Raw genomic sequence first — 21211 nt, 5'->3', positions numbered from 1 at the left:
TCTGGCTGTCTTTTCAAATTGGCATAGCTGGAGAGGGGCAAGGTGCAGAGATGTGCCCCTTTGTTAATTCCCAGCTGTATCTACTCTGGCTCTTCTCCAACTACCACCTTCTTCCCTCCCTTCCTGGAGCAGCAGATACTGTAGAGCTATACAGATATTCTCATGCTGGCTCTTACTACTTTGTGGCAAAACCAGGCACTGCATCCACAGTCCAAAACAGTTTACTAAAACATTCTTCATTTTAATGGTAATTCAGTTAACATTGTCAACCGCAATTGGCATTTTCCTCTTCTTTCACAGTTTGTACGCCTATATTTTAATTTAGGTGAGTTTAATTTAGGCACCTTTAAACTTTGTATAACTTTAATAGCACCCAGCTGCGGACAGTTTATTGCAAAGATGGCTTGGGAGGTTAGGTAATCTTGTGAAGATCTGGCAATTATCTCAAACTATTGTGGTTTTAAAGTCAGCTTTCCTCAATCCTGCAACCTGCGGTCCTACTCTTAAACAGTACTTGAATCTTATGTTTATTTGTGTTTCTCCATTCCAAATTGTAAATTGTACTCTTGTACTTGCTTGGGAATCGCTAGTTTGTCTTTGCAGCAGTTACGTATCCTCAAGGGTACTCTGCACTGACATTTCTTTTTCCAGAATAGCCATCTTTCCAGATTCAGCCAATCACAGTAATTACATTTTGTTGCCATTTTACTATTCCACTATAGCTTCTGTGACTTACCATTCTTGCAAGCTTTGCTCATGTTTTCCCACTTTCTTGGTAGCAGCAATGGAACTCAGAAATGAGGGAGCTACAGGCAACATGCATGCTTAAGTAATTGCCTTTTAGAAGGTATTGGATAAGCAGGAGCAGCAGCTTGTCGGATGAGTTTGTGTAGATGGGTGGAAGCCAGCAATGTTAGTGGGCAGACCTTGTTGAGCTGCAAGTGAAAGAGATGTGCTGAACTGCTCCTTAGAGTTCTGTTTCTCAGACCCAGGAAAGCCATGGCTTGTAACAGGGTATAAAAGCATGGATAGGCAACATGGAGCCACCTGTCTCTTCCGGCACTGTGACCCATTGCCCTCTCTGGAACCTCCTCCTCATTATACTGACTTATTTTTGAAGTACCTAAAAGACTTATTAAAAGTTTTGTCAGAAGATAAGAAAAGCAAAGAACAAGTATGGTCCTCAGACACTAGAAAGTTGCCTACCCAGGGTTATTTATTTATTTGTTTATTTTAAAAATGCCTTTAATTAACGGAACCAAAAAGAAAAAAGTGCCTCTGTGTAATAAAAATGTATATATAAGAGAGCCAGTTTGATGTAGTGGTTAAGGCACCAGGCTAGAGACTAGGAGACTGTGAATTCTAGTTCTGGCTTAGGCATGAAAGCTGGCTGGGTGACCTTGGGCCAGTCACTCTCTCTCAGCCCTAGGAAGCAGGCACTTCTGAAAAACCTTGCTAAGAAAACTGCAGGGACTTGTCCAGGCGGTCTCCGAGGATCAGACACAATTAAACAGATTTTTTTTTTTAAAGTATATATATCTGTGTGTGGTGTGTGTGTTATATATAAATCATGCATATATACATGCATGAGATACACACATACATACACGTATCTCATGCATATATATATGTATGTATATAAAGTTTATATGTATATATATGTGTGTGTGTGTATATATATGTACATTTATATATATATATATATAAAAATTGCTGTTCTTGCATAACTATGATATCACGCCAAGATGAACATGGTTGAATGTTCCTCTGTCTGAGGCTAGAACATTAAACAGAAAATTACCCCGTTAAGTTTAGACTTAAATCTTGTCCCAGAGAGCCCAGTTTTCAGGATTGCAAAGGGCATCAAGGATTCATTTGCAGCCTAAAATGATTCTATCCAGCAAGGGCTGCATCACAGTATTTTACTCCTGTACATCTCAGATCTAAGTATCTGGAAGATACTATCTTAGTGCAAGGGGTGAACTTGAACATCCTGGCCAAGCGTGGGATGAAGGGGGGGCTATTTAAACAGCTGTTGCATGCCTCCCCTTCCCTGTGGAGCCATGTGAAGCAGTTCCAGTTTACGGCCTGCTGTTTTGACAGGGATGCTGTTACTGGCGGCGGAGCAGGGGAGAGTAACTAATTTCTAATATATGTCCTCAGAGCAGGGCAGCAGCTCCTACAAGAGCATGAAAATCCTTCCTCGTCGCAGCAAAAGTCTAGAGAGGCCTGCAGAACTTGGTGGTGGCCCATCCTGCTCAGCTACGGTGTGCAGGAGAGACAGAGATTTACAGGGGCTCGGTTATTCTCTGCCAGACCTGGACTTTTCTTCCTTATCTATACTAGGCAAATGCATTGTGGTTCAGCAAACTTTCAGAAATTCCCCAGGAATGCAATGTATGTCTTAAAATGACAGTTGATTTGGATTTAACCAAGAGTGAACTTGTTTTCATTCTCTTAAAAGTAACTGAGCGAAGGAAGAATAGAAGCATAGCCTGTCTTTTAACTGGTTGTTGACTGAAGCTGGGGCCCATGCCAGTCACCTTGTGCATCCTCCATTCATCATGGAGACCAGGGAGATTTATTCTCAGTTGCTTTTACTGTATGGACAAGCTGAAATCAAAGGAAGTTGCTTGCAAAGCCAGCCTGATGGAGCATTACACTGTAGTGGAGGATTTATTATATTCTTAATCAAATAATAAAAGTTTTTTTGGCTGGATTATAAACTAAGATTACTGTATAGCAATAATTAGCACTTTATACTACCCTACACAAATATATGAAGATCCACATGTAAAATGTGCCTCTTCATATATTTAAAAGGCCAAACAAAGCTGTTAAAGTTTTATTTACATGCAGTGAATTTCTTCTGCATAAAAGATTTTTCTCAGCTTGGTGCATTTGAACCTGTTATAGTTTACCCCGTAACTTTTGTTCCCCTCAAATAGAAGAAGGCTATATCTTTCTTGATAGGTTAACTTCAGAATTGCTGATGACTAAAAAAGTAAAGGAAAGCTACCTCTTTGTGGCTGTTTGTAAGTTACCTGGTGCTGAGAGATTCACATCATTTCTCCCTTCTTTCCCCACACCTTGAGTAGAAAGGTGAACTGAGAAATCTCTTAGAAAAGCAAGAATGTTTTCTCACAGGGAATGGGGAATCAACTAATCTTCCTAAGGTTTTCCTCCAGTATTTGTTAGTTAACTTTTTACCATGATTAGATGATTGTGCGGAGTAGGATCTTCTGGAGTAGGGTTGTCTCATCTTACATTTCAGGAATCAAGTAATGTCTGAACAGTTTTATTGTAAACTGCCCAGAGTCCCCCATGAGGGGGAGATGGGTGGTGAATAAATTTATAAATAAATAAATAAATAAAATAAAAAACAGCTTTGATGCTTCAGATCTCTAGTGCTGGTTATCATAGCACATCCAAACATTACTTGGGAACTGTGAGCAAAGGAAGATTTTTCTAAGGACCTCTCCTATTACATGCTTGTTTAATTTTAACTCTGTTCCTTTATCTCAAATCAAATGTTCCTCTGCTTTCAATACATTTATATATTTCCTTTTTCTGGACTAATGCACATTGGATTGTTGTGCTGCTTCTCTTTTTACCTTCCTGTTGTAAAAATGAATTTATGTGATTATTTCCTACACAACACCTACAGTATTCCATAAATTTGAACTAGTTTGTCAGAAAAGAGTGGGTGGGGCGTGAAATGGTACTGTGAAGTAACTGGGTTTACAGATAGCCATTTTTAGTTTCCCCTGGAAAACATGTGCAGGTAAAATTAAGATTTTTTTCAATGAGAAACAAAAGCCCTCAGAGAGGGGAGACAAGACAGGACACGTGATTAAATAGAGACATGCAAGATATTTGTTGGGACTTAATCATCTGAAAGCTTGTGCGCTGTTTTAATAATAGACAAGCTTTTGCATACAAAACACTCTCTGCTGTAACAGACACAAAATGAGGTACGGAGAGCACACCCTGCTTGGGTGAATCAGTAGCCATTTTCATAAATTGCCTTTGAGCCTCACTTAGGCTTTTGATGTTAACCCCATGGTAATTATTCAAGTAGAAAAATATGCGGAAAAGAAGCATTTGAAGTGCAGAGGAGCATTTTGGCTAATTTAAAGTTTTCTATTTGTATTACAAATCCAACTGGAGCAGAGATGGTTTAAATACTTCACCCAAAGGGGAGAGGATGCCATTTCCTTAATGGGGTACTTGGGACTCTACTTACGTACTCTGAGAGTCTCTGTATGGTGCTCTGCCCTCAATTTTTGTCTTTCTTCATATATTAAATGTCTCTGTCATCAGGCAATTGGTGGCAGACTTTCGGCAGCTGCATGTTGTCAATTTATAATACAATCACAGAAGTAAGGGCCAGAGAGCTAACCCAGCCTGGGCCATGTTCCAGGTTTGTGCCAAGACTTTATTTATTAACTATATTCTGGGCTGCCAGAATTTTCAAGGGGACACTTCTAGCCATGAAGTTGCTTCTTCCCATCCAGTTGCATTTTTGCACTGGGTTGTAACAAGCCAGTACAAACATTGTGTTTGCTGTAATAGTTGGGAATGTCATAAAGGAGGAATGGAAACCTATGGCCTTACAGATATCTAACTTCCAGCATCTTTCATTGTTGGCCAACTTCAGTGGGACTACTGGGAGTTGTAATTCAGTCACATATGAGGGCTAGAGTCCTCACTCTAGTGGAGAGTAAGCGAGACTCATGGCTCTCCAAGTTCCTGACAGCATTGTGCATTCCACATGGAAGTCCTTGTCTCAATATGGAGACATCCAAGGCAAATGTATAATCACTGAGATAGAAAGAGTCCAAGGAGAGACATGTGGGAATAACAGGGAGACTAGACTGTTGGTTTTCCCAAGAAATGAGCATGTTAAATAGAATGGCCAGAGCAGTAGCCCAGGAAACGCCCAGAATCTTTGGCTGCCTGACTGGCTAATTATTCAGTCTGACCTCCAGTTAGTTATGCTACTGCCAGAGACAACAGAGAAATGTATGAGCAGAACTCAGTCCCTAAGCTGCTGCCCTTGGTTGCAGAATACAGGCAAATATAGGTCCCAAAAGAAGAGAAAGAACCGAACACCTCCTTGCCAGCAATCAACACCCAGATAAGCAAAGATTAACACCAGACAAACGATCACGCAGAAAACAATACCCCAATCAAGGAACTACCAACTCAGACAAACAAACACACTAAACCACAGCCTAATCAAGGAGAGAACCACACCCCCACCAACACTGTCAGGGCAAGCTACGGTATACAAACAGAGCAAACCCCATTCCCTTCTCACACTGAAGATGTTGCCTAGTCAGGCAATGAAACATCTGCAAGCAAACAACCAAGCTCAGAGAGCACCCAGGACTCCACCATTATAGGTCCCCCTAGGATAAGAAGACAAAGGCGATGCCAAACTAAACACTTTGCCATACCCTCCACTTTGTCCTTTCTGACCCACATCAGCCCAAATGAGCTTTTCATACTGAAAGAACAAAAGTACATACTGTACATCTCACAACCCTCTCATATACAGCATGGTGGCAAGCTCAAATAGCTTTGCATTTGTAAAGCACGTCAGGAAGTTCAGAACTCACCGTCTGCATTAGCTCAGTAAGCTATTCAAGAAGTGAGCTGTTGATGGAAGTCAGTGGGATGTAGTAAATGGTGTGGGGTCTTAGAGAGTGAGGAGACCCTCTGTCTCTTGACCTTACCTGTTCTGCAGGCTTGTATAAGAAGACCATGTGATGGTTCCATCAGTGTTACTCAAAGCATCTTGCAGTTAAAGCAGTATGAATGCATGGTGTTTGTTTTGTTTTGTTTGTCCTTCCCCCTACTTCCATGATAGGACAGCCAAAGCTGAGAAAAAGTGCCTTGTCTAAGGCCACCTAGTGAGTTTATGGCTGAGGTGAGAGCTAAATTAGGAACTTCCCATTTCATGCTTGTAGCTACAGTACAGCCTTACTTCATTCCTCTCTTTCACCATTATGCCAAGGCATCTGAAGATTATTCTTCCATGGATCCCTTTGTTCCCCAATTGTCCTGTTTGTAGCTTTCTGTTCTCTTGCCTGCAGGAGTGTCCAGGCTTATGAGTTATGCCATCCGTATCTGGTATACCCTATAATCGAAGCGAATATTTGTAGCTGTTGAGCCTTGTTGTTTTCTTGCAGACATTTCATTGCCAGACTAGGCAACATCTTCAGTGCAAAGAGGGAGTGGGCCTTGTTCTCAGTTTATATACTGTGGCTTGCCCTGCTTGTGTTGGTGGAGGTGTTGTTCTCTCCTTGGGAGTTCTTTGATCGGGCTGTTGTTTGCTGCTTGGTTGATTGCCTGAGTTAATAGTTCCTTGTTTAGGGTGTATTATGCTGTTTGATGGTTCATCTGGTGTTAATCCTGGTGTTGATTTTTGCATATCTGGATGTTGATTGCTGGCAAGGGAGTGTACTGGTCTTTTGGCTTTTCTATTGTCCCTTTTGAATGGTGTGTAAATGTTGTTTACCTCTATGTGTCTGCTGATGGCTGCTTTGTTTGAGTGCCAGGCTTCCAGGAATTCTCTGGCGTTTTTGGATTTGGCTTGGTTTAGGATGCTCAGTTTCCCAGTTGAAACTATGGTTGAGTCTGTCCATGTGTTGTGAGATTAAGGAGTTCTCATCGTGTCTTCTGACTGCTAGTTGGTGTTCGTGGATGTGCTCTGCTAGTCTTCTGCCTGTCTGTCCTACACAGTGGCTGTTACAGTCTTTGCATTGTATATTGTAAATATAAAAATATAAAAAACATAAAAACAAAAACATAAAAATAGAAGAAGATGAGATCATGGTATCATTCGACATTAGAGCTCTCTTCACATCCATAGACCCGGCACTAGCAAAAGAATCTATGGCTGCAGTTCTGCACAACACACCTGACCTAGCCAAATACACCAAAATAGAAATACCCAGGATAATGGACCTCACCAACCTCTGCCTTACAACCTACTTCCAGTTGGATGGAGAAATATACCAACAGGTCAAAGGAACACCCATGGGATCACCGATTTCAGGACTTATAGCAGAGATCGTAATGCAGCGTCTGGAAAGGATAGCACTCCCACACGTACGACCCAAAGTATGGATCCGGTATGTAGATGACATTTTGTCATAATACAAAAGAAACAACTGGAAGAAAGCCACAAAACCATCAATAACATCTTGAATGGAATAAAATTCACAAGGGAGGAAGAAAACAACAACTCACTACCATTCATGGACATCCTCATTGGTAGAGGAAATGATGGTAAGTTAGAAACACAAGTCTACAGGAAAGCTACCCACACCAACCAAGTGCTCCACTACCAGAGTAACAATCCAACCTCCCACAAGAGGAGCTGTGTAAGAACATTATTCAGACGAGCACTTACACACTGCAGCAACCCAGAATACCAGAAAAAGAAAACATCTGCACAGCATCTTCCAACAAAATGGATACCCACTCAACTTCATCAAAAAGTGCCTCACCACCCAACCCACTACAACCTAACCAATGGAAACTATGAAAAGGAAAACACTGCCATACATCAGAAACATCTCAGAAACCACCAACAGACTGTTACAACTACATGGCATCACCGTACCACATAAACCAACTAAAACATATTCTTCAAAACTTATTAAGCAACCCAAAAGACCCAATAGCCCAAGAAGAAAAAACAGGAGTTATTTACAACATACAGTGCAAAGACTGTAACAGCCACTGTGTAGGACAGACAGGCAGAAGACTAGCAGAGCACATCCATGAACACCAACTAGCAGTCAGAAGACACGAGAGCTCCTTAATCTCACAACACATGGACAGACTCAACCATAGTTTCAACTGGGAAACTGTGAGCATCCTAAACCAAGCCAAATCCAAAAACGCCAGAGAATTCCTGGAAGCCTGGCACTCAGACAAAGCAACCATCAACAGACACATAGAGGTAAATAACATTTACATACCATTCAAAAGAGACAATAGAAAAGCCAAAAGACCAGTACACTCCCTTGCCAGCAATCAACACCCAGATATGCAAAAATCAACACCAGGATTAACACCAGATGAACCATCAAACAGCACAATACACCCTAATCAAGGAACTATTAACTCAGGCAATCAACCAAGCAGCAAACAACAGCCCAATCAAACAACTCCCAAGGAGAGAACAACACCCCTACCAACACAAGCAGGGCAAGCCACAGTATATATACTGAGAACAAGGCCCACTCCCTCTTTGCACTGAAGATGTTGCCTAGTCTGGCAATGAAACATCTGCAAGAAAACAACAAGGCTCAGAGAGCACCAAGGACTCCATACCCTATAATTTCTAGTATCTCTCTAGGTCATCATTTTGAGAAGATTAGCATGTATATAAAACCTAGCTGTATAGCAATATAAAATATATGTAGGAAACAGTTTACATAATTTGCACAATCACCTCCTCAACAGCTAAAGCTAGCCTGAGACCTTTTAGTGTCTCAGACATTCCTCATCACAGGTGATGACAACAAATAAATAGTATTAATTTGTAAAATAGCTACCTTTCAGGGGTATTTTGAAAGGTAATACCTGAGATGGCCATTTCACCCAGCCTAATATAGGCAGAGCCTCTCTCCTTTGAATCCAGCTGTAGATAGATTCATCAGCCTACAATAGATTAGCCAGATTCCATTAGAGCCTTTCGAGAATGAACTCAACCCAAGTTGTCTTTCAGGATAAGCTTGAAAACACTTATTGTAGCACTAAAAGATGAGGTAAGAATAGGGTTGGGACACTGTTGGTACTGGAGGTGTGCAAATACTTGCTGTGCCATGCATTGACAGGATTATGTGGTTAGGCTTCCAGTTCATCATTATATGAGAAGTAGGCTTTTATAAGTCCCAGGTACAATGTAGTCACTGACCACAATTCCTACTTATTTTCCCCTGGCAGATGGACCCGGTGCAGAAAGCAGTGATCAACCATACATTTGGGGTCCCTGTAACCAAGGCCAAACGCCCCATCATCTCTTGCAACGTCTGTCAGATCCGTTTCAATTCTGAGGTAAGTCTTTACAAAGTCATGACATTCTGCTGTGCCTTTTGGTGGCAGAGAGTGCAGTTGATAGTAATGGGCATATTACAAAGGATATATAAATAAGTTGCTGAGATCACATCCCTTTTACTTGTCCGGGTTCAGTTCTTTAGGGAAATTGTATATATATAACAATTTGGAGAATGGGTGAAGTTTCTCATATTGAATTAGGGGATGATTATATTGTAGGTTGTAAAAAGGGGTTGATCGTTGTCCAATTTGTGTCTCAAGACCAAGTTTTTGTTTACATTTGAATAAATTTCATAGTCCTGACTGTAATATAACACTAATATAAAGAAAATAACAAAAATGCACCATATAGCAAATCTGCAGATTAGCATATGATCCGACAGAGTACTAAGTCAGATTGTAGGTCTGTCTATTCTTTGAATGATGGGGAACTCCATGGTCTGAGACAGAAATGAGGTCTTGGTGGAGTTACCAAGAGAGACATTCTATGAGCAACTTGCCTGCTCTGTCTTCCTTCTCTGTCAAGCACATTAGGGAGAGTTGTGTTAACCCTTAGTTGTTCCTCATGCTAACTACCATACTAGATATAAGAAAGTTAGTGAAGATGCTGAGTGAAAAAGCAAAACAAACAAATCATTTAGTCTTGACCTCAGATATGATTTCAGAATCAGGGCAGATCGTGTTCTTTCAAGATCCAACTAATGCTATGGTGGCACTTCTAAAGATTCTTATGCTTTGTATTTTTAAAAATCTTATTCCAGTAAAGTTTAGATCAGGACTTGGGGCTGGTTAGCCCTCCAAATGTTAGTGGACTGATGGAGTTGGTCAAGCACCATCTGGAAGGAGACCAGTTCCCTTTCTCTGATGTAATACAACAAAATGCAATGTGTTTATCACACAGTGCACTTCCCTTCCTCCAAAAGCCTATGATGTGATATTGATTGATTGATTGATTGATTGATTATGTGCCATCAAGTTGTTATTGACTCTTAGTGACCACATAGATAGATTTTCTCCATGATGATCTCTCCCTAACCTGGTTTTTCAAGTCATGATGTAATGTAGGTGTGGGGAGATGCACAAGACGATGCACAAGACATTGTCATCAACATTTTATTTTTCTTTTTAATGTTGTACATTATTGGAAAGAAAGGAAGGAAAAAACATTGAATTGTTCAGAGATGTATTTTTTGGTTATGCTTAGTTCCACCCTATCTATGTCAAGATAAGGTTGTTAAAGTTAGAATTGTTAGGCACTGTTAAGGTTAGGAGACAAGGGAAGGTAAGTAGCCTATGAGTTCCCAAGTTCTTCCCTTCCAAGGAAGCAGATGGTTTTGACTCCTGATATTCTCTTGCTTCTATCAAGAACTGAATTTAATGAAGCAGTTGCTAACATGGCAAATTCCATCTTGGGATGCTTTAACAGAAGTAGAGCATCCAGATCACAGACATAATTGTCCCACTCTGCTCTGGTCAGACCCCATGTGGAGTATTATATCCTGTTCTGGGCACCATAGATCAAAGAGGATAGTGACAAATTGGAGCAAGTTCAGAAGAGGGCTGTTGAGATGGAGAGGGGTCTGGAAACCAAGACTTTTGAGGAACAGTTAAAGGATCTAGGTATGTTTAGTCTACAGAAAATATGAGTGTGGGGCGTTATGATTGCAGCCTTCAAATATCTGAGTTCTGTGCATATCTTTATGCACAGAAGAGAGAGTAGATGTATTCTCTATTGTCCCAAAAGGTAGGAACAGAACTAATACAGGGTTTCTCAACCTTGGCAACTTTAAGATTTTTGGACTTTAGCTCTCAGAATTCCCCAGCCAGCCATGGGTGTTGAAGTCCACACAACACCTTAAAGTTTTCAAGGTTGAGAAACCCTGCTAATAGATTAAAATTAGTAGGAAGCAGGTTCAGGCTACACATCAGGATAAAGTTCCTGACTATAAGAGTTGTCAGACAGTGGAAGCCAGGCTGCCACATGACATGCCAGAGGTCTTAAAACAAGACTGTTAGTTTTCTGTCAAAGATACTCAAGTGGCTCTTGCACTGACCAAGAGGTTGGACTAGATGCCCTCAAACACAATTACTGAATCATAGAGTTGGAATTGACCTTAGAGGGCATCTAGTGAAATCATATGAAATTATGTTGTTCTGATGTTTTGCACTATTAAAAATGTTCTGTCTAGGTCAAAGAAAAGAAAAGCACTAAATATTATTAAAATATGCAAAAAAAAAAAGGAAATTGTTATTAAAACCTTTATTTTCCTGAAGACAAAGGCAATTAAGATGTGTTTATCTCTTGGTACCAAGACGGTAAATGGGAGTATTTTCATTCAAGAAAATTTGGAAAGGCTTCATTTTTTGCTTATGCATATTAGACAAGCTAGTGCTATATTCATGTTGTATCACATCCCACCCCTGTTTTCCCAAAATAGTCACAAATCAGGTCTGGGAAAAACTGGGGAAATTAACAAAATATTGAGGTGGGGATTTTGCATCTTTATTAAAGAAAGCACCAAAATACAACCTAAGAAAGATCATGTACAAAAGCAAATTAAAATAGGAAAAAGTATAACAAAGTATGAACTTACATACATAAAAAGGTAAATTACATGGTGAGTACAGAGATAGGTCTGTACTGTTTCCTTGGCATCAATCACAAAAAAGTGGTTTGCAATTTCCTTCTCTGAAAGTTGGGTTTGTCTGTTTGTTTGTTTACTCCTTAGTTTAATTTACCTCTTTGGAATTTCCTGGTGATCTCCCATCAAAGCACTAACCAGGTCTTACCCTGCTTAGCTTTTTGGTGATCAGTCAAGGATGGTTAGGTGCTACCATCTTCTGTTGTATACATAAACTTAAGTACAAATATAAATATTGTAAGCATCTATATTTAAAAATTCTCTCCAAGATCACATGAAAGATGATGAAAGTAATCTATTAGGAGAACATTATTAGTATAGATAATAAATGGGATCAGATTTGAATTAATTAGTTCTTCATTGTCACAATGTTCCTTAAAAGGAAAGGAGACAAAGGATGCCAGTTTCAAGGGGGAAAAACCAAGTTAGTCTGAAAGCATTTCTGGCAATTTATTTGGGTGTTCTACTTAGATATCCGAGAGCCAGTTTGGTCTAGAAGTTAAGGTTCTGGGCTAGAAACCAGGAGTCTGTGAGTTCTAGTCCCGCCTTAGGCATGAAAGCCAACTGGGTGACCTTGGGCCAGTCACTTTCTCTCAGCCCAACTCGGTGCAATATAGACTAGCCTCCTCGTGGTGCACCCCAGGCAACATGACTTGTCACGGCTAAATAGTCTACACATCTGGCTGCTGAACCGCACAAGGATTTCCTAGCAAGAAAAAGCAGCATGAACACCGAACTGCTATGCCATACGATTTTAAAAAAACCAAACTTAGATATCCTGGCCTAGCCTGGTAGAAACTTGTAACATACTCCAGAAATGTTATAAATGTGTGCAGTTCCCGTCAACCAGTGCGTGTAACATTATGGGTTCGGGATCTCATACTGCTTTGTCCATGAAGTTCTTTCTTCTTTGCACAGAGCCAGGCTGAAGCACACTACAAGGGGAACCGCCACGCCCGGCGAGTAAAGGGAATTGAGGCAGCCAGAACGCGGCAGAAGGAATCGGGACCCCGTGAGGGAGACAAGCCAGGATCTGCAGGCAGTCCATCCTCCAGCACTGGGGAGAGTGATTCTGACCGCACAGGTACTAAACTTCTTCCTTCTTCATTTCAAGTTCTCCCTAGAATCCAAGGGCTTCCTGAGGAACATGTTGGTGTGTATGTGTGTCTGATAGAGAATCTGTATTCTCCAAAAATATTGAGCTGATTTTCATGACTTCTCTGTGAATCTGTTGCACCAGAATATACTCCAGAACTTATGCTTTGAAGTTCTAGAACTGGCTTCTTTTGGATTTTAGCGAAATGAAGAGGTATTCCCAGGCCAGAGCATAAGAAGAGGACGTTTCTCAGCCCAGCCCTCTGTGCCAGTTCTCTTCACTTGCCAGGAGGGATGATGAGCCTTTCCCCTTCTGCAGTGGAGCCAGTTCTGGGCAAGCTAAAACAAACATTGATAATGCTGGCTAGGAAAGAAAGACAGGGCTCTGGGCACTACCCACATTCTGCTTCAATTACAGAGTTCAATAAGACCTTAGCTGTATTTTGCATCAATTACAGGGTTGAGGGTGAAACCTTTGTGCTAAAGCGAGAGGGGGGAAGGTTAGATTTTACATCCTGTCTTTGACGTTGCGCCTGTCCTCCTGATGCTGGGAACTTGAGCTGGCTTCTCAGTGCGAGTGACCGCTGAGCTAGCGGGTAATTAAATCGCATCTAATTAAACATTGATTATGGCTCCAATGGCTGGTGGAAATGGAGCTGGGGCTGTAGCCAGCGTGCTTGCCTGGGGAACTCTGCCTCCCAGCTGCAGAAGAGGGATTTCGGTGACCTGCAAGGGGGTGACTAACCTTATCCAGCCTCGGTGCATTTCTGACGCTGTAGCCTCCACAGAAGTGCAACTAAGCAGCATATCCAACTGGTAGCTCTGGAGAAAGGGAGATGAAGGAAAAGGGGAGACAAGGGAAGGTAGGGGGAATAAACCCACTTGTTAAGACTAACAGCCACCTTTATAAATGTGAGGCAAGCCATTCTATGGACAGCCAAGGATTAGAGGAAGTATGTCATTCCATGTAGAGGCTTTTTAAAATATCAGAGCCTTTTCCAAGAACAGAGTGAGATTTTGTGCTCTTTCTCTGTTGTATACAGGTGGTCCTCATTTAGCAACCACAATTGGGACTGGCAACTCAGTCATTAAGTGAAGCAGTCACTAAGTGAAACATCACAATTTTACAATCTTACTTCAGTTTTCCTTTACTTTACAGACCTGCAAAGGTCATAAATGTGAGGATTGGTCATAAAGTTACTTTCTTTTAAATCACCAATGTAACTGCAAACGGTTGCTAACCTAGGCAGTCTCTAAATGAGGACTACCTGTATTATCCTGTGTGAAAGCTACAAATGACTGCAGTACTTTAGAAATCACTGAATTAATAGGCAAAATCTGAGACACTGCTTGATGAAGGATTCTGAGAATAACAACTGCAAAAAAGGGAAATTCCATATTGGGAACTATTAGAGAAAGATTAGAAAATTGAACTATCTGTGTGACAACACCTTACCCAAATCTGAATAGTTTCCATCATTGCATCACAAAAAGGATTTTTGTGTTGAGGCAAGAAATGTGATTGCAAAGAGTCGACACAAACTTGATGGCACATAATTAAGATGAAGAAAAGTGGAGCCAAAATAATCAAGCCACTAGAGCACATCTGCAAGGGAAGTTCTAAATTTGGAGCTTTTTCATTCAAGGGAATGCAATTTAAGAGAAGTTTTGAGGGAGTATTGTAAAGTTATGCGTGATGTGAATACAGTGGGTAAAGGAGAATTTTCCTCTCATCATATTAGGACCTGAGGTCATCCAGTAAAACTGACCAGAGGAAGATTCAGGAGAAGTGGCTTTGAAAAGGAAGACAGGATTGTCCCCATGTGTGTCTTTTGGGGTGTTTCTCAGGGATCTGGTCCAGCCTTATGTAAATAAAATATATACTTGCCTACATGCTCCAACTTTAGGAGGCAAGCTTAAAAGTTAAAAAAAAACAACCCATTTTGAAAAGAGCAACAATGCAGGAGCTGAAATTAAGTATCCAGAAGTCAATGGCCCTGCAAATGTAGAATTATTTTAAATGGAAGTTTAATCTGCATCCCATCACTGCATGAGTGATCATTACTGCTTAGAGTAGCTTAACCAAGCCATTTATTCTTCAAGCTAGAAGAAATGAAATCATGTCCTGGTCCTTTAAATTCACAGCCTAATAAATGTGGTTACTTTGAAGTAGTGATGCTGCTAAAAACATGAAACTAGATGATTTTATTAATCATGATAATATAAGTAATAAAATGACCTCCAATTTAGACTGAATTCAAGCTCAGTTATTCAGAACAAGTTAACTGAATTTTGGTTGGATGTCCCTGCTTTCTACAGTCTGCAAAGAAGCACATTGTCTGTAGTAAATGTATGAAAATGGAGTTGATCTTATCCCCCTTCCCCCCCCCCCCAAAGTAAAAACAAGAACACCTCAGGGAGAGCTAGAAATACATTCTTGGAAATGGTGCTGTGTGATCATGTGACATTGTGTCAAGGGACCATATGGGAGAAAATATAGCTACGGCAACCCTACTGGGTCACAAAGAAAGGACATCTTTTTTCTTCTTTCCATGCAGCACTGTTTCTAGAAATAATTCTGGAACGTATGGCAGGAGTTCATATTCAAGTTTCCAATTGGAGAATAAGATAATGGATTCTCATATCACTTTATTTTGGTGCTAAGTACTGCTGATTTACATTCATTATTTCAAAAATCTTGTAAGATCTGACCACTTTGGCCTGATTTTAAGGCTTGAACTTAAACTAAAGTATCCTACTGGAGAGAGCTTTCTGACAGTTAAACAGACTGTCCATTGTTGAAGGTGCATCAGTGGAGGTAGCCAGCTATGGGGAATGCTGTAGTTGTGGATCCTGCCTTATGCTGGGTTGGACTATGTCAGCCTTCTCCAGCTTTGGCCCCTTCCAAATGAGTGGATTTCAATTCCCAGAATTCCCTGGCTCTCGTGGCCATTGCTGAGAATTCTGAGTTGAACTTTGTACATTGGGAAGTCACTAGATTGGGAAAGGCTGATCTAGATGTGCCCTAAAGTCACTTCCAGTCCTAAAGTTCTGTCAGAGAGCATATCCCAGATTACCACGTCATCAGTGGCAGCCTCCAGGTGTGTGGAGCAAAACAACTGCCAAGTAAGAAGATGAAGGAGCCTTTTTCATTTAAGTAACTACCATGGTACGTGGTATCTCACATTAGTCCTCATTCTTCCCTCTTTATGTGTGTGTGTTGTTTTCTCCAGTGGTTTACAAAATTAGTTAAAATATGCAAAATAGAGCCAGAATATTGGAGCCACATGAAACAGCTAATTAAGGCCGATCCATTCACAGCAGCAATTCGACAGAGCGGGGGGACCATAAATGCCTGCCTAAAAAAAGATTTTTTTCCAAACTCCTGAACACCACCAGCGAGTAAACCCAACATCGCCCCCTTAGGATTTTTTTTCTCTGTGAAGAATTGGCTTTCCAACATTTCTTGTATTTGAATGCCTTAAGAAGCTTCAAGACTTTTGATTTTAAAAAGTTAAAAGCAGAGTTTCATAACCCAAATTTTAAAATGACCGTTGAATTTTGCCTTTGGGTACAATTCTGTTTCACTGACACAGTGAAACAGATAGTGTTTATCTATACAGTGGGCCACACAAAGTTCATGAAATGTCCCTCAGTTATTTGAGGGAAGAATCCTAAGTTTGAAAACCAAAGGTCTCTGGTTCTGCCCCAGCCACCTTTGGTTACAAAAAGGATCAGACAAAAAGTGATGGGAAATACCTCTTCCAGAGATGCTGAAGGGCACCCCTGCCAATCAGGACAGATGATCCTAGGCTAAATCAAACAATAATCTGATCTGTCATAAGGTAGCTTCTTATAAAATGCATGCCTTCCCTTCTGAGAGAACTGGGAGTGTGATATGTAGTCTGCTAACTCTGCAGCTATGCAGATGAGCAAAAAAAGAACACAGGCTGAAACACAATAGTCAGAATTCAGAAGATGGATTGGATGCCCCGCATGGTTGTGTCCATATCTTGAAATAATCCAAATGGAGAACTCAAACACAGTGATATTTCAAGCACTTCAGGGTGAGTCTGTCTTAAGATGAAGGATGGTATGAATGTGGGTCACTCAGCAGAGAGTTCATTTCTGCGTCTTTCCAAGTGTAAGGCCTTGCTGCCAACCTTCAGCTCTTCCTGTATCAACAGCATTGCTGTGCAGGATAAAAACATATAACCTGTGCGTCACGGTTTGAGTTTGTGTGTTTTCAGTGCATTTGATTCCTGTGCTGTAAGCAGCCTGTGCTTCCATCTGCACTTCTGGAACTACTGCAGGCAACCTTGTCTAGGAAGAGTTGCTTAATGTTACTATTATTTTCAACAGTTGGAGCTACAACAGAAGGAAAAGGTGGCGATGTCATGTCACAAAAATAAGAGGCTTCTGGAGCGGGGAATTGCATTTCAGCTGAGCTGCTTTATCCAAACAATTTATTTCTTCAGTTTTCCACCAGAAAATAGCAGGAAATCAGACAAACAATTTTCACCAGGTCACTCCTAAATTTCAACAAGCAATCCTGCAAGATTGTGCAGCCTTTGATTGCCCAGCTCTGTTGAGGAGCGTAGGGGCCATTTGATGACATCAGACTAACCTAAACTTACGCTGTGACCTGTTTCCTATTTTGAGCCCAAGGAAGGAATCTGATACTTGTTTAGTCCAGGGATGCAGTCCTGCAAGTCCAGCATCCCTCTTGTAAAAGGGTGCCAGCTGTCTCTTATGCATGGCTGTGCATTTCTCTCTCTGTCCCCAATGAAATTTTGCAGAGAACTAACATGAGCCCTCTCCTGCTATTTGGTTCAGCAAAGGTCTCCTCATTTTCTCTTACATGAATTTTAAAAGTGATATACTGATAAATGCCCAAGGCTATATTGGTTGATAACAGTGGGAGTTGTGGCCCTCCCAGCTGGATGGCAGCAATTCAGGGAAAGCTGGATTTGAGGATCAGATTAGGACCGGAATCCGTGATGCAAATCCTTACCTGACCATCAAACTCAGTAGGGCTAGCCTAATCTACCTTCCAGAGCTATGGGGAATCATTTACGCTGTTTTGAGGAGAGACAGGCTAGAAATGCGTTTGTTTTCCTGAGTTGTCCACTCAGTGGAGTGGGCATGTGCACATGGATTAAAACAGAGAAAACAGTACTTTAAAGCCACACACACAAAAAGACCGTCATATGAGGGGAGGAAAAAATTAATCTGTTAACATACCTTGGCACAATCTCCATAGCAGATACACACCCTATCCTAGCTGAGAGCTTGGGGAAACAGCCAGGTCTCCTTGAGGGACAGCAGGGTTGGCACTGTCTGGACCTTGGGGAGATGCTGCTCCAAAGGGCAGGCACTGCAACAGAAGGTGAGCCACCTGGATCCCTTCAGGTTGCACTGCTTAATAGATGGGACCTGAAACATCCCAACCCCATCGTATCTTATAGGATGGGCAGAAACCATTAGAGGAAGTCCCTCAAATATCCAGGTCCTATGCCGTGCAGGACTTTATGGGTGATGAGCAACACCTTGAATTGCACCAGGAAGTTCACTACTAACCACCGCAGCTCACGTGGCAGAGCTGTTACATGGCCTATTGAGGGATGTCCTTTATGACTCATTCTGCTAAATTCTGGACCAGCTGTAACTTCTAAGAGGTCTTCAGTGGTAGCCCCATGTAAATTGCATTGCAGTAGTCCATACGTGAGGTGACAAGGGCATGAATGATTGTGAGATACATGACTAAGTTTCTAATTGCCACTGTTTTAGTTTGTGACCTTCCTAGATTATTGGGGGAGGGGAGGGGAGGGGGGTGCCTTATTCCTAGGAAATAACTACATAATGAGTTCCTTGGATTTCATTTGCATGCATAGAACAGACCTTATTTGTGTTGCAGGCTGCATTTTTTTTCCTTCTGACGATACGTATTTTGAACTAGTTGTAAGGTAGATTCAGAACTGCCTTAAGCCCATGTTTAAAACAGCTTCAGTGCAGCTATTTAATGGGTGAATTGCTCTTGTTTTCCCTTTTTGCAAGGTGCTTCTTACATCTGTGTGGAGTTCAAGGCAGCAGCCTGCTCCTCACTGGAATGATACGATCTAGGAAACACTTGGCAGAGATGCTGTTGTCTTGAGGCGAAGAATTTATAGGGAGAGTTACTCAGAGGTGCTGGTTCCCAGCCACCAATGACCTCAGAACTTGATGGGCTTTTCCCTCCCTCCCTCCCTCCCTCTCTCTCTCTCTCTCTCTCTGTGTGTTATGTAAGAGATCCTGTGTTTCTCATTGAGGATTCAGACTTGGCGGGTGGGGGAGGCTAACAACCAATGAGAAGAGTGAGGCACAACAAAAGGGTGTATCTTACCCAGAGTGCCCAACACTTCCCAGATGTGTTCTCATGTCTCTTCTGGTGAGGCTGGGCAGGGGGTGATGCCATAACAACGCCAGGCAGGTTTCCAAAGCTGTGTTCTCTCTTTTGAGATGTTTCGCACACTATGCCCTTGGACCCCCGGAACTGCTTCCAGTAAAACCAGTGCAACATTCTACGCATGTAACCCCCTAGTATGTACGCAGCTCCTGTTTTTATACACTGTCTCAGCTATTCTGCTTTAAAATTTTCTAAGAAGTCATTAGCCCATTTCTCTCATTGCCAGATCTACCCTGTAATTAAATCTAAGTCCATGCAACTGCAATCCCTGGCCCTTTTGATTTTCATTGCCACCAACTGCCTCCTACCACTCCACTGTTGTCTCATTTGTAGGGCTTCTAGATTGCAAGCCACTTTGGGGTGGAGGATTTGCCCTTCCATTTACTGGGAAGTGCCATGTACAAATTCACAGAGCTAGTTGTTCTCTGCTAAACATCAGTAATTCCCTTTTCCTACCCCAAAAGCTTTTTGTTTTGTTTTGTTTTTGTTTGGGATTTTTGTTGTTTATTCATACAGTCGCTTCTGGCTCTTCATGACTTCATGGGCTGGTCCATGAAGTCACGAAGAGTTGGAAGCGACTGAACAAATAAACAACAAAAATCCCAAAAGCTGCATTTACTTATCATCCAATCTTCCCCAAAAGTAAGGGAAGCTCTTATGTTAGGATGGCCATGAAACTCGGACAGTGAGTTACGTCTGGTCTTGCTGTACCAAGAGGGAGGGAGAGAGAGAGCTTGAAGCCAATGTGCTCCCATAGATAAAAGGGAGCTCTGTGATTAAGCTAGCTGCTGTCTTACACAGGCTTTCCTAAAGAAGCCATTGATCATCGTGGAAGCTCAGATCTGGGATCGTCATCAATATTTTTATTAATGACTTGGAGGTGGAGGGAGTGCTTATCAGATTTGCAGATGACACAGAATTGGGTGGGATATCTAATACCATGGAACACAGAAAAAAATTAAAAGCTTTCTTGATTGGTTAGAAAAATGGACTGAAATGGAATGTAGTTTATCAGAGACAATGGCAAAGTACTTCACTTAGGAAACAAAAATCAAATGCACTGATTATTGGAAGGAATTTAGATTTTTTTTTCCAGTCCAACAAAATTTTGAAAAGATAGTATATAAAGGGGCTTGGACTCTGTCCGTTTCTCTATCAACTAGCAGCATAAGTCTCCAAAAACTAAACACAGTGGGACTAAATTTGGTGTGTATGGGGAAGAGAAGCAGGCAAAAGAAAGACCGAGTTCAAAAATGTACTATATGTGATCAGATTGGGGATTACAGGGGGGGAAAAAATCCAGAAAAAAATCTCCTTATGGAAGACAGTTCTTGGAAAAGTAGTTGCTTGCAGACTGAATATGAGTCAATAGTGTAATGTAGCTGCCAAAAAAAAAAAGTCAACTATATCTGTAACCTACATCAACAGAAGTATAGTTTGCAAGTAACAGAATAAGAGTCCCACTTTATTCTGCTATTCACACCACCATCTTAAGTATTGTGTCCAGTTGTAGGCATCTCATTTTAAAAAGGATTCACACAAACTTGAAACGGTTCAGAAAGAGTAACAAGGGTGATAAATGGGCTCCAGAATAAAGCCTATGGAGAGAGATTGAAGGAATGTTTAGCCCTGAGAAGAGAAGATTGAGTGGGGATATGATTGACTGATTGATTATATGCCATTGAGTCCTTTTTGACTCCTAGCGACCACATAGATAGATTTTCTCCATGAGGGAATGTAATAGCACTCTTCAAATACCTGAAAGTATTTGACACCTGTTGTCAATTGTGCAGAAGTAGGCCTGTTCCAGAGTGCAGGACATGAAATACTGAGTTTACATTATAGGAAGGCAGATTCCAATTGTACATTAGAAAAAAAAATCCCAACAATGCCATTTGACAGTGAAACCGATTTCCCAGAGTGATGGCACACTGTCTTCCATTGGATGTGT

The 21211-nt window shown here is 41.3% G+C and overlaps 1 protein-coding gene across 1 annotated transcript in view; it reads left to right on the top strand.

Annotated features, from left to right (window-relative positions):
- Nucleotides 1-21211, top strand: part of ZNF385A (zinc finger protein 385A) — a 150537-nt gene that overhangs the window by 87887 nt on the left and 41439 nt on the right. Inside the window, exons 3-4 of the mRNA XM_063293871.1 lie at nt 8968-9078; nt 12639-12804. Coding sequence (XP_063149941.1) covers nt 8968-9078; nt 12639-12804 — 277 coding nt within the window. The remainder of the gene's footprint in view (nt 1-8967; nt 9079-12638; nt 12805-21211) is intronic.

Source organism: Candoia aspera, chromosome 2 (assembly GCF_035149785.1).
Source record: "Candoia aspera isolate rCanAsp1 chromosome 2, rCanAsp1.hap2, whole genome shotgun sequence".
Taxonomy (NCBI): Eukaryota; Metazoa; Chordata; class Lepidosauria; order Squamata; family Boidae; genus Candoia; species Candoia aspera.
The sequence above is the reverse complement of the archived record's forward strand: the minus strand, read 5'-3'. Positions and strand labels throughout refer to the sequence as shown.